This window comes from Asparagus officinalis, chromosome 7, assembly GCF_001876935.1.
Source record: "Asparagus officinalis chromosome 7, Aspof.V1, whole genome shotgun sequence".
Classification (NCBI taxonomy): domain Eukaryota; kingdom Viridiplantae; phylum Streptophyta; class Magnoliopsida; order Asparagales; family Asparagaceae; genus Asparagus; species Asparagus officinalis.
This window is the reverse complement of record NC_033800.1, coordinates 52,852,497-52,867,085: the sequence shown is the minus strand read 5'-3', so window position 1 is coordinate 52,867,085 and position 14,589 is coordinate 52,852,497. Positions and strand designations below refer to the sequence as shown.

Genomic DNA, 14,589 nt, shown 5'->3' with positions numbered 1-14,589 from the left:
ATTAAGGGCGTGTTTGTTTGCAAGAATCTTGACAAATAAAATCCCCTTGAAAATTTGTCAGAAAGCGGCCAATCTTTGGTCCAACAAGGTCCAGCTAAACCTGCATCTTGAATTCAGATGCAGTTCGAAGAAGATTGATCTCTAACTACTGGAAACCAAACACATGAGTAAAATAGATTGGTAAGCGTCCTTCAATTTTGGGAGGCGTATGTCAAGTACTTTCTTCGTATTATATGAATTTCCATAAAAAGGACTCTATATAGGATTTCTGGAAGACAAAAATTCAATAAGGCTATAGAAAATTATAAAGAGTAAGAATATTGAAGCGGTGCTTAAACTATATTGTTAAGCTGGCAAGTTATAATGTAGTCTAATTATTAGAATTAATAATGAGACATATATCACCCTCTCATCTCCTATAAATGATATGGAACTCTTTTCACAGGACTCTCGGTTTTCTCCCTTTTCCTTTTTCTCTTGTTTTCTCGTTTCATACTCTTCCTTTGTGAAAATACTTTTTCTCAGAAACTGAAAACCGGTGAACCGAAGAAACCAAGAGAATGGAAGGTAAAAAAAAACTTAAGTGATTGGCTACTATTAGTTTGTGTAACAGTAATTTTGACAAGGTCACCAGTTGATACAATATTCCAGTGTAAGAGTATAAAGCGATAACTCTCGTCACAACTTAAGAGTTTTGATGTAGCGAAAACAATCTATATCTCATGCTACAAGGAATGCAGACTGCACTGATAGGCTGACAGGGAGAACATGATTCTAGTAACTTGCAACGTCATGAGAAGATAAATGTTTACATGTGATATGAGTGATGTCTTACAGTCTTTCTCATGCCATTATAAGCTTTGCAAGTGTAGTTTGACTATACTACACGTGCTTTGCATCAGAAGTCAATGCCTGTAAATAACGATCAGCATCTACCTGTCAATTAGGGGGCAATTCTTGTATCGTTTGCTCTCCCATACAATAAATAGAATTTATGAGCTAATACTTCTTCAGCTATACGTTACATGTTCGAGAATCACCAATTCTCATACTTCACTTATATTTAAAAAAAAGTTATGTCTTGAATTGCTAATACTTCTTCAGTGTTGTCTTTAAACTTAATCCATTTTGAAATAACGCTCGTCCGCTGATATTTCTAAAGAAAATAAACAGACTCTTGGTAATTTGTGTTCTTTAGTAGAATTATGGTATGCAATACCTAGTAGGATCCGCTGCATGTGTAGCAGTTCTTCCAAATTTTTCAAAGGAAACTCATGCAAATGAGGGTTAAAAATACATGAAAATATATATATTTCAAGGCATATATGCTGACATTTAACAGTAAAAAGCGTTATAAAACAATACAAATCATTATATTGTAGCCGCATTCCATTCTTATCCCCTTTTTTCCTCCTTTCTTTCTCACCGTCTCCTCTTAGGCTTTTCCTCGAATCTCCTTGTTCTGAAATCTCCTTGTGAAAGAACTCCTTTAAGAAAACTGAAGAAACCAAACTAACATAACGGAGACAGAATACTGAATCCCCAATAAATACACTGCACAACCTCAACCCTATATATATTAATATGAAACAATTCCTTTTATACATTTTCACAGAGAAGAAGAAACAAAGATACATTTCTTTCATATATAATTATATTAATCCTTATCTATCTGATGAATGTGCAGCCGTAGCAGCAAGTAGAGCAGCACCAATCCCTGAACCATCCTCAGACACTCTTAAAACTACACTCTCTGCAACTTCATCTCCTAATATCTCCACCACCGCTTCATTCAAGTACTCTCTGAACATGGAATATCCTGAATAAAGACCTCCCTCGATAGCAACCACACTTCTTCGTATTTTTCCTTTGGTTTTCCCACTACCGATACCTCCACTCCCATCTCTTCCTATTTTCTTTAGTATTCCGACAATGCCAGCTGCGGCTAAGCGAGCAGCCCTTCGGGTGACGATGTCAATGACTCCTACGACGAGTCTTCTTGCTTTTAATGAAATTTCTGGCATCTGAAGTAGTCAAGGGTCAGAAAGATGATGCTTAAAGAAAGTAAAATTTATTCATCTTTACTTACTAATTACTATACACTGGAGCAAACCCCGTTGGTTGCCACTTGGCACCTTATTAGCATTTTGACCTTTCAATTTCTACCTATTTATCTTTCATTTACGAAACATTTACTTCTCTCTCATTAAAACCTTCTAATTTCCAACCTTCCAAACCTCCTCCTTGATCATTTTTTTACTATAATACATGCATTACAGTTTAAAATTAGTATTGATGAAAACGTACAACTAGTTAGGTACCTGATAGGAAAGTTGGATGATGGCAAAGTAATAGACAAATGAAAACTTGTAGGTACATAACATTTCGTATATACGGACATTCATACAATAGTGTTCTATGCATTCACTCTTTATTCTCTTGGAAACAAAACGGAATTTACCTGCAGGTTTTCTTGCAGTATTCTGCTGACTTCTCGTAGGTCAGGAGAATCATCCTCATGCATGGCAGCCATCAAAGGCGTCCTGGATATAATTCAAAAGTAACAATATAACACCAAGTTGTTAATGGGGAAAGTGCTTAAAAAAAGTTAAGGCATAAAAATTGATTACTTTACAAACAAAAGGCTTAACCTATGTAACAGTTTTACCAATTCAGACAATCAAATTACAAAATTCTTTTGACGTTTGAAACTGAATCCATAGACTCAAGCTCAACTATGTTTACTGTGTCTTAAATTAGGTCAGTGACATCTATCTATAAGATGCTTGCGATAATTCTTGGTTAAGCTCATTTAACCAAGAAGCAACCATTTAAATTCGCCAATACTCGGTATGATATAGACAGATGACATGATAAAATCAAAAATCAATGACAGTCAGTAGAGTGAACAAGTTAATATAACTACTTGAAAATATGGAAAACTGCAGCACATCACCCACCCCAATGTACGTAACTATTGGACAGAAATGGATATAGAGTACATTAATATATAACAGAATATGGATATGGACAGGGGGAATTGAGAGCTCAAACAAGCAATACACAGAAGACAACCAAGTATAAACATCTCTAAAATTCAAGGAATTTAGCTTAGTTTCATTCAAAAATCACAAAGACGGCCACATTTAACATTCAGAAGATAAATTTTATGCATCTGCATGTGTGGGTGTATAAAAGTTGGAAACAGCAGCTAGCATATCGACAGCGTAAAATAAAATCTAGAATTTAAACAACGACGGGTTCACCCCAAACTTGGTGTGTTGGGGTTTTAGAATATGTAGATCAAGTTCAATGGAGCGGAATATATATATATATATAGACACACACACACACACACATAATAATGCTATAAATGAAACAGTCCAAACACTTCAGCGCGCCACATTATTTTGAGATGGAATGAATATTCAAAGATATATGATATGCATTTGTATGATATGATATTTCCATGGATCATTGTGTCAACATGGGAGTTTCTATATTCTTACTAGTAAAATGAACATGCTTAGTCTAATTGTTTGAGTACTGATGTTATTTCGTAGAATATGACTCTCCGGTACACTAGTTTTGATTATTATGAGTTCTTAAATTTTCATTTGCAGCAAATGTATGTGTTTCATTGTCTACTACTAATATTTCGCACATACAAGTTAACATAATACTTTACTTATGATATGTTAATAAATATCCCCATTATCTGTATCCTAGGCTCCTAGCTTTTAAATTTTTCCAGTGACTTAGTCTTCATTTGCTAGGGGATTTGAGGGAAGGAAATGGGGAGTAAGAGTGCTATAAGTTGGAGGGGTATCTCCTGTGGGCTTCTTGTTTGGTTGGTGAAGGAAGGTACGTGACTTTTTAGGCTTCTTTCACTCTCTCGTTTACTGTTACATGACCCTTCAGATTTAAGAGAATCGTGTATAGTGATGACACGAGGGGTAATTTCACTGTTCATGAGCCTCACTCCACCTCACCCCATCCTCTACCAAATCCAGCCTAAAAATCAAACAGATTTGGGCACTTCAAATTTCGAAAAGATGAACTCACACGACAAGATTGATTGTCCTTTCAATGAACATGCTTTGCTGTGCTCTTCAGACATTGCTATGTCTTCCGTGACTTAGACTGGATCATACTTGTTTAGCTTTGCTGATGTGCTGTGTTGTGATACGTCCAGAAGTATCCTTTCTTCAGATGGCCAGATCACTATGGTTCATGAAATTTGACCGATAAATTACATCTTTCCTACATACTGTGCTTCAAAAATAGCTTCTCCCACACTGGCACTTATATTAATTGGTAAATTATATCTGTTCACTATAGGTTTTATCGAAGACTTCACCTCCCAAAGTTTACTCTATTAGCATTTTGACCTCCTATCATTCAAAAATGATCATTTACTGCATACACTTTTTTCAAAGACAAAAGTACCATCTTCAACAGATATTCTATATTTCAGGAAAAGAAAAGAAAGAAATCGCTCAAAACTCAGAAAAATAAGATATGAATATTAATCATCAAATGGTCTTCTTGGTCTAAATCAAATTCCACCCGGACCACCCCTATCTTTATCCTTATTTCTATTCTAAATCTGAAACCTAGTTCTAAATTTCTAATTCTAACTCTAAATCTATTGCTTAATCCAAACTCATCTTTAAACTATTGACACAGTTTTTCAGCAATTATGGAATATGGTAAGTCAATACTTACCTTCTTATCGTAATTAATCAATTAGTGTACTTCAGTATTTTATTTTGAATTTAATATTTGGTTTAAAAAATTGGATTCTTAATTTCATCTTCAAACTTTGCAGCTTTGATTGGCAGATATATATTAGGTTTAGGATAGGAGTATGGTAGGAAAAGATTTTATTATAATGGATAGATTAGCACGCTATATTTTTTGAAAAATGTTTCGTTAATATGTTGAGGGGTTTAAAAATAATTAAACATCACCCCAGTAATTTGAAATTAAGCACTAACAATGAAACCTCACAGCATACTAATGGGACAAATATCAAAATGCTGACAACATAGATATAGAAAATAGGAAGGGGGAAAAAAGACTGATAAGAGCACATGAATCCACCTGTCCTTGATCAAAAGAAATGCAAGGACAACATAAATTTGACATTTTATATAAACAAAATTATTCAATGAAGCACAAGACTAGCCGGAACATGCCAAAACAGAATTTCATAATTTCCAGCAAACATTTCTTAACATGTGTTTTCATCTAGATGCGGAAACAAAACATCAAGAGGCATAAGACTGCTGAAATTATTTTAACATGAATATGTTCCGGTAAGAATTCACAGACAACCATTCTTCAGCACAAATAAATAAAGAGAATGCAGCCATATAGCACTCTGATATCACATACCTTAGTACAAAAGGAGCAGATAAACTAGCAGCAGCATCTCCAAAAATATCTGATTCCTGTGCTATCCTATAAAGCACCCTTCTCGTGATATCACCTAAATACATTCCTGATATCATTTTCTCAAAACCCTGTAAAAGGAGCAACAGTATAACATGACAAAAGAAGTAAAGAGCAAAAGTAAATGCGAAGAAGTAAAAGAACGGAGCAGAAACTTGCCTGATCATTATGGTTTGCGGTCTCATCATCTAGGTCAACATCATATGAAGTTCTTGGCAAATGTGATGACCAAAAATTACCCCATTCCATATTTACAACCTAATCACCGAAACAATTTCAGGAAAATATATTTACAAACAGTATATTGTATTATTGTATAGCTTTCATTTCAGCATGCCCATTAAATAAGTGACAAGAAAATGAGAGATACCATTCCACCCGAATTTGTAAGAAGTCCTTGACATTTAATTATAGCATCAGTGCGTTCCACATAGCAGGCATTGGTGCCTGTCCCGATAATCACTGCAGCAACAGTGTCCTCATCATGATAATGACCAAGTGCCAATGTCCCCACAGTATCATTAACCTGCTCATATGGAGAATATGTAAAACTACAAAATTACAACTACTTTTTGATGAATAATGAAAGTGTCAGATAAGCATCATTCAAGTAAAAGAATGACTAAGCATGTTCTACATAGTTTCTGAAAGATGCAAATAAATTAATCTTTGCATAATATTCTTAAAGCAGACTCATAAAATGCAATCAACAAATATCCAGATTGTACTTGTCTACTTGAAAGGCAGCTAGTTCCCATACGCTTTAGTCCAGGCTCTAGATAGTTGATCGTTGAGGGAACTTTTTTTGCTTGGTTATATTTTAGGTAATAAAAACTTTTTGTACCCAAGAAAAGTCACTTTTGAACATCTTAAAAGCCTCAAAGCCAATAAACACGGCCTGAGAGATCATAGATTTAGCTCTGTTTTTCATATCTAGGGTTTAGCTAGACGTTCAAGAGTAATTATAGCTCTAGCTTTATAAATTTGACTAAGATTTCGAGGGCTGAAACGACATTCTCTTGTAAGGCCAGATTTGATCTATATTTTGTTCAATAACCAAAAAACAGCCGAAGCACTTCATTGAAGAATATCTAAACAAATTAAGCATCGCAGTGTCTATTAAGGATTGTAGAACGGAAGACGTCGACTAGCATCCAAGGGACCAAGAGAGGTGATAAGCCAAGTCCTAGACTAATCAACAGAAGAAGGGTCAAGGGTGACGATACTAGCATGGTAGGGACGTGGATCTTAAGAGAGATGCGCTAAAAATAAAAGCTATGACTTTCAAATGATCAATTCTATAGAAATTATTAAGTGGAATTTTGATATGCAGGGGGTATCTGCAAATAACCCTTGATAAAAAACACACACAAAGCACCAGCACATATGTTAAATTTTTGAGTTTTAATGAGCATGGATCTCATCCAAACATCTAGATCATGGTTCAACTCACTACATGCGGAGGAGGGTATGAGGAAAGACAGAAACGAAAACAAGACTTTCCAAAACTAACTTGTGCTTTATACCACAAACATCTATCATGAAAATTATTCACTATAAAGCAGCTCAGAACTTAAGAGGGAAAAAATGTGATACGCTGTCTTTTCACTGATTTCTAAAAGAGAGATGCAGCAGCATATTTTAGAAATGGCAAACTGTAAAATTAGGAAAATAAGGTAAGATAGAGTTGCATCTTGGAAGGAACATGTGTCCTTCTGAGAAGATGAAAGTCAAAAACTGACTAAAATTAAAAGTTATTGTTTTATATAAAAAGCATCTTTTTATAAAATTAGATCTAAGCATGCATACTATGTGCATACATAAGTTCTATACATACATTTAGCGCTTCTTCCAAGAAAAAGCAATTACTTTAGTAGTCTGGAAGACAATCACCACAAATGTAGTGCAACTTTAAGCTAGAACAACCAGAGATCACTCAAAGCATACCAATGCTGCCACCCGCATATCCAGCCCCCTCCTGGTCATGGCTTCTTCTAAGCACTGAGCAACATCTTTTCCAACCTAAATAACAAAATGATGTCAGTTAATTGCACCTTGCAATGTGCAATAACAGAGATAGAAGGTCATAAGTTTAAATGGAAACGAGTTGTCAATCTATAAGCATTCGCATGTGGTACATTCCTAAGAAACCTAGAACTAACTGCAACAGAGAGATAAATTTCTAAGAAACCTAGAACTAAACGTAGCAGAGGAAGGCAATAGACAGGTTGACTACCCTAACACTACAATTATAATAAAAACGTCTTATTTGTTTCTAAAACAAAATACAGCATCAAAGAAGCTCTGGAATCCAGATTAGAAATAAGTGCCATAACAGCATAAGGCAAGCAAATATGTTGGAATGATCTGATAAAGTTAAAAGAAAATTGATAATAGCATGACAAGAAAGATGAACAAATATGATCATCTGATAAAGTTAAAAAGAATGTTTTAACTCACAGCATCTTCAATTGCAAATCCCTTTGTCCATTTGATAAGGAATCCGGACGAAACAGACACCTGTCTAACAGGAAATGAAAATGTAAATCCAAGTTCTCTACTTCTGTCTGGTCTTTGTTCAGAACCCTCCTCTTTAACAACGAAATGTTTCAAACTCATGGCAATAAAATCAAATAGGTCCTACATAAATTTGAAATTGACTCGAAGTCAGAAATCTATTGTGCAGACAAAAGGTGCAGGAAAAGGGAAAAAATAAAGAAAAGGCAGGTCCATTACCTCACTGGTACCCATCATCAAATTTTCAGGAATTGGTTGTCGCTCCACTTCATGCTTTAGAATCACAGACCTGTTACCTCCAAGCTGAATCCGCAAAACTCTAAAGTTGGTACCACCCAAATCAAGAGCATAGTAAGTACCTTTTTCTTCCCTGTAAAAAGCATAGAACTGAACATCTAAGATTTACAGCAGAACAGACTCGAATTAAGAAAAAAACTTATTACAATATAAGTTTAACAGGAAAACACAATATTGCTTTTGTAATGTCAATCTTCTCCACACAAAATTGCTATCTGAAATCATGTTTTCTTATGTCAGTATAATAGGAACGAAAGAAACATAGAGGCAACTTATCTAAATGGACATTTCCTTCCCTTACGAATTTGGAGTTGCCATGACAAGCTTTAACGCTTGAGTAAATGGAGGTCAGAAAGGACAAAATGACTAGTAAAGAGAGTAACAAACAACGCGTTTTGGTGGATGAATGAAAAGAAAAAAACAAAAATTTGTGAGCTCCCAAAGTTACAAAACCCCTTAGTCCAGAAATACTAATAAAAAGTGTCTGCTATGATTTTTTGCTATAAGAACTAAAAATTAGCTCTCAGTAAAGGGGAGTCAAGCCAAAAGGAACATAAAAATACTATTATAAACATAAGATCTATTGCTTGATTGAATTTAGGTGTTTTCGTCTTTAAACCTAAAGGTTTACCATGATTTATGTTTAAGCCCGATTACTTTTCTTTTGTATCTTTAGATCCTATCAACTTTGTGCATTTATCTTTAAACCCAAATTCTCAAATACATTTCATACTCATGTGGCCCCTCCTAAAAACTTTCAAAAAGTCCAATTTTACCCCTCTCTTTTTCTCATTTATTCTCTCTCACCTCCTTTGCTCTCTTATTTTCTTCTTCAACTCTCATAAACCCTTTAGTTACTCCTCAAACTCCCTTAATTCCTAAGCTTTAAATATTAAACTTTGGTCCAATTAATCTCTTTCGTTCTTTCTTTCTTTTTGTATTTTAAGGTGTAAATTCCCCCAATTCCTCAACTCCTAATTTTGTAGCATAAATTCACATAAGCATTTGGGACAATTATATCATTAATTTGTCATTTTCTTCGTCACAATTTTTCACTTGATTATTCATAATACCTTATGATTGTTTATTACAATTAATAAGAACTAATAATCCTAAAAAAATTATTTTTTATTTTAGTTTCATACTTTAGAGAGGGAGTTTTGAGCAGATGTGGGGGTATTTTGGGTTTTTTACCTCCTAAAAATGCAAATATAATATATTTTAACTATGAATTATACTATTTGGGTTTAAAGACAAAAGGAGAAAGTTGATTAGGTCTAAAGATAAAAAAAAAAAATTGGTTTTAAACATAAATTAGGGTAAAACTTTGGGTCTAAAGACAAAAACCCCTTGAATTTGACCCATTCAGTAATTCCCAAGGAATGTGCAAGCAATTTTGAGAAATCCATGTTTCATAAGTCATGGTCAAAGAAGGTTTTTAAGCTCTAGGAGGAAAAGGGGGGGGTGGGGGATAGGTGGACACTTTTCCCAGTGTAAGAGTGAAAATTAGTCGTACGAATCCCTTTCCCCGTGGAAGAGGAGCCACAATTCTAGGGAACTACTCTCTCCTAATCTAACAGTGAATTCTTATTATGCTACATCTAGTGGAAGGTTGAACCAAGAACCAAAAGGAGTTACGCCATTAGCTAAAAACAAGTTTGCTTTTTCTATAAGGTTACATTGAATGGATAGTACGTGTCTCTTTAGCAAAAAAACAGTTATAGGTTGTTTGCGGACCAATCAATCATCTACAAAAGAAAGAGACTTAATTTTTATTTCACAAGGATAGCATGCGTCTCTTCAACCCAAAAAAAACAATTGAAGGTGGTATGTTGATCACTCAATCATCTGTAGAAGAACGTGACTAAATTTCCATTACACAAGGATAGAAAGTGTTAGGAGCTATGTTCTATTGGTACTATCAGGTACTATCATGAAGCCAATACCCATACCCACCACATATCACAACATGTAACGGTAACCGCCACTTCATGAATATACACATACATTTCGCATCAACTTCCTAAAACATTGTGGACATGATCGGGTTTGTTACAATCCATACCCAGTTCAGAAATGTTATTTTGAAGGGTCGTTTGGTATCTAGTTCAAAAACAAATGGGTTTTCCAAATTATACTCTACATAATAAAAGAAATATAAAAGAAAGATAAAAACGTTATAGGCTTTCTAATTCTCATACCATGTGAATAGATAAAATGATAATGATGTCAAGTAAGTTTTATTAATTTCAACGTATATGTAGTCATGTGTATAAATTTGTTGTCCTGTATGCGTACCTATTTCCGTCCAACATAGATTAGGAGCAAATTAGCATTCCTCCTCTAACAAATTGGCATTCATTTAGTTGAGGGCTTGGCAACCGGTCAAACTTGCTTATAAGCCTCTTTATGGCCTATAAAAAAGTGGCTTATAAGCCACTGCAGCATGTTTGGCAACATGTTTATAAAGATAATTTACCCTAACCCAGCTTATTTTTTGATGGCTTATAAACCATATAGTTTAATCTAGTAAATGTCAAGTTTATTCCCTCAACATTTATGATAATTTCAATGTATATTCAACGTTTAAATTTAGAATCATGTCATTTTTAATCATTTTAACAACAATGATGGATTATAATCCACTCATTTGCCAAACACTCTCCTATTGGAAGCTGCTTATAAATCATTTTTTACCAAATAATTTGGCTTATAACCCACTTGGCTTATATATGTGGATCATAAGACAAGTGGATTATAAGGCAAGTTCACAAACATGTCCTAAGTTGAAGGGACCTTTAACGCTTCAAATCCCAAAAAAGAGGTTATTAATCTCAGAGCATGTTTGGCAAGTGGTGAAAGTGGCTTATTTTGGCTTAGGAATCACTTTTACATGTTAGGCAAGTGGCTTATTTTGGCTTATAAGCCACCAAAAAATAAGCAGTATCCTAGCTTATTTTGGTGGCTTATAAGCCACAATGTTTGACCAAGTAAAAATCTAATATACCCCTCACATTTCACAAAATTCCAAATTTTATTTCTCTCTCCAATCCAATTAAATTCTGCTTGGTCATCTTAACAATAATAATGGCTTATAATCCATTTATGGATTATAAGCCAAATGGATTATAATTCAAAGTTGCCAAACATGATCTCATTAGGATATTAACACAACCCATCCAACAACCAAACAAATTGAGCAATTTACTGCTATTTAGTGAGTTTAGATCCTTAAATATCCAAGCAAAACCAGTTGAAAAATGCACCCTTGAATGCTTCCCACAGCAATTCTCACTACGATGTCTAAAACTAGCATCTCTTGTGATCAATTGTTAGGATCAATTAAGTTCTCACTTCATCAATGGGCGTCAATTTTGAGTTTATAAGAGATTTGGCTTCTCTCCCTCTAACGACCAAGTTATAGGGATTCAGTTTTCCTCCCACGTTCATGACTTTTTTGAGAAATAATTGTAATGATTAGCACCATAACCGTGCTCGTGCCTCAGGGCTCCAGCCACCTTTGTGAGGTATTTTTTTGTTCCGCAACTTTGTTCGGCCCATGACTAGTGACCCTCACCTTAATAACCCGAAAAATGTTAGCAACTGCCTAGGTGTCGCCATTGAAACATTTAATAATGCTTTCATGTCTAAATCAAAGATTTTCATCCAAAAGATATATTCTCTGACATGAAGTGTAAGGTGAAATCTTGACTACTTAATATAAATAAATGAATAGTTAGATAGGTTTTAATTGTAGTCTTGATTAATTAATTTGATAAATAGATAATTAAATATGTTTAATTATCTTACCCTCCCATGCCCATCGATAATAATTGATGAAGAGAAGGGAGGGTGACATAGCTAATATTAATAGGGATCCCCAAATTGTAATAGTTCAAAAATATAAGGTGGATCCTTGGAAGAAACAACTTCCTCTTGGCACCATTTACACAAGCACCTGCCCTGTAATTTCGAACTATTACAGGGTAGTGAACCCAACAACACTAGCAATATCAATCACTTCTTCAATAACTACTATCCTCAATAGTGAATGGTAAGATAATTCAAACATGTTTAATTGTTATTTAGTTAGATAGTTAATATTATAATTAAGACCATTTAGTTATTCATGCATCTAATTAATTAATCAAGATTTCACCTAGTAATTCATGACAAAGAATATTCCTTTGGGAGGATGTGAAATTTTTTATTATAACAAAGAGGTAGTATCAAATGTCTTAATAGTGGTGCCCGACTGTTGTCGGTGTTTTTCGGTTGGAAATATGTAGGTCACTAGTCATAGGCCGAAAGGAGTTGCAGAACATAGAAGAGGTCACAGAGATGGCCCAGACACTAAGGCCTAATCACAATTATGATACCGATGGTTAAAACTCTTCAAAAAACAGTTATCATGCAAACCATCTTTATATACAGTTCACAGGAAAGTCCACACCCTTCAGGCTCCTCTTGGAAACCTATCCAGGTAAGTAAACACTACCATGAAGCAACCTTCAAAAGAACAAGATTATCATTAGATATAAAACATCTTTACATATTAACAAGCATCTCTTGTGATTAATTGTTAGGATCAATCTAGTTCCCACGTTCAAGAAGCGTGGAGACAATTGGGGAATAATAAGAAATTTGGGTTTCCGCTTCAGTAACTCACTTTTAGGGGTAAGTTCTCCCAAATCTCTTGCATTAATCAATAATCTATGGTCCGAAATCTATCCCTACAATGTCCCTTTAAATCAAGAAAAGAAAAGGTGGTTAATGTTCTCATTGGGGCATAATCTCGAACATCAAATATTCTGCAATTATTTACGTAAACTAGTCGCCACGTTGTCTCTTAAAGAACAACAATTAACCAAAGTTATTAGCAAAGAAAAACCACCAAACCAAAAAGAACACAAGTTAGGCCAACAGGAAACAATCTCTCAAATATCTAACTACTAAAAGTTGAGAAAAAAGATAACTATTTAGATATTAGTGGGTATAGATCCATAAGCAATTTACTATTTACTATATTAGTAAGTTTAGGTTGTCCGTTATGTAAAACAATAACTACATTTGAAATGCACTTTCAAACATTGTCCATAATGATTCTCGCGACAACGTTCAAAACCAGCATCTTTTCTAATTAAATCTATAATCTAAAACTAGTCCAATAATCTAAAGGAGGCATATCCTCGGATACCTAACATCCTACAACTATTTACACAAACCAACCAACATCCATCAAAAAATAACACAAATGCATGTCACAAGAAAAAGTCTTTCTGACATCAAACAACTCTACAGACCAAAGAAAAAGTCTTTCTGCCATCAAACAACTCCACAGCCCAAAAAACCCAATAAATAATTAAGAAAACAACACAATTTAGCAATTTACTATTAGTGGGTTTAAGTCCTTAATCATCCAAAGAAGAACTACATTTGACAAATGCACCTTTAAGCACTGTCCATAATGATCCTCACTAAGTTTTTGTCTCTTCAAATCCCAAAATAGTTACTAATTCCATTGAGCAATATCCTCAAGCACCTAACATCTTACAACAATTTCGACAAATCAACTTGAAAAGACACAAGCTTCCCCGACGAGAAACAATCTGTCCATCAACAAGCTACTCCATAATAATAATAATAATAATAATAATAAACAAGCAAAAGTTAACGAAATCATTACCCATCAGGTAAGCGGTCGACGAAAGTGAGGAGCATCTTGAGCTTACTGCCGCCGTCGGAGGCGAGGCCGGCGTGCATCTCCACGGCCATGGCGTCCACCACCTGCCTCAGCCTCGCGATCGAAGTCGAGCATCCGTCCTCGAACTCGCTGAGGATCTCGACGACCCTCGACCACTTTCGGCGGTTCTTGATTCGTTTGGTCACTAGGATTCCTGCGATTGTGCAGGAGATTGCTGCGCAGCCCACCGCCAACCCTAAGCCCACCCGGCCCATTTCAGGCGGCCATGGACTAAGCTGCGGGTGGGAGAGAGGGGAGAGAGAGAGAGTGTGTGTGTGTGTGTGAGAGAGAGAGAGAGAGAGAGAGGACAGAAACAAGGTTCAAGGATGAGCGAGGGAGAGAAAAAAGAGAGAAGCAGGGCGAGAGAGGAGAGAGAAAGAGAAAGGGGAAGAAGAACGAACAGGAAGCTGTTTAGGTTTTATTTAAGGGCAGTTTTGCATATTCACGCCTCTCAAAACCTCCTTTTGCTTTTTGATTGTTCATGAACTGATAAGCTATCTGCCCTCAAATACTTGGTTTTCTGGCATTTTGATAAATGTGGATTTTTAATAAAATTTTCAATTTTTTTAATATGG

At 35.1% G+C, this 14,589-nt stretch overlaps 1 protein-coding gene across 1 annotated transcript; it reads right to left on the bottom strand.

Moving 5' to 3' along the window:
• On the bottom strand, window positions 1,549-14,384 carry LOC109848950 (hexokinase-3-like). The gene is made up of 9 exons (XM_020418689.1): window positions 13,958-14,384; window positions 8,194-8,344; window positions 7,918-8,097; window positions 7,405-7,479; window positions 5,828-5,983; window positions 5,617-5,715; window positions 5,401-5,528; window positions 2,462-2,543; window positions 1,549-2,024 (listed from the first exon to the last, which is right to left on the bottom strand). The coding sequence occupies exons 1-9, from the start codon at window positions 14,227-14,229 to the stop codon at window positions 1,665-1,667; spliced, it is 1,503 nt and encodes a 500-aa protein (XP_020274278.1). The 5' UTR covers window positions 14,230-14,384; the 3' UTR covers window positions 1,549-1,664.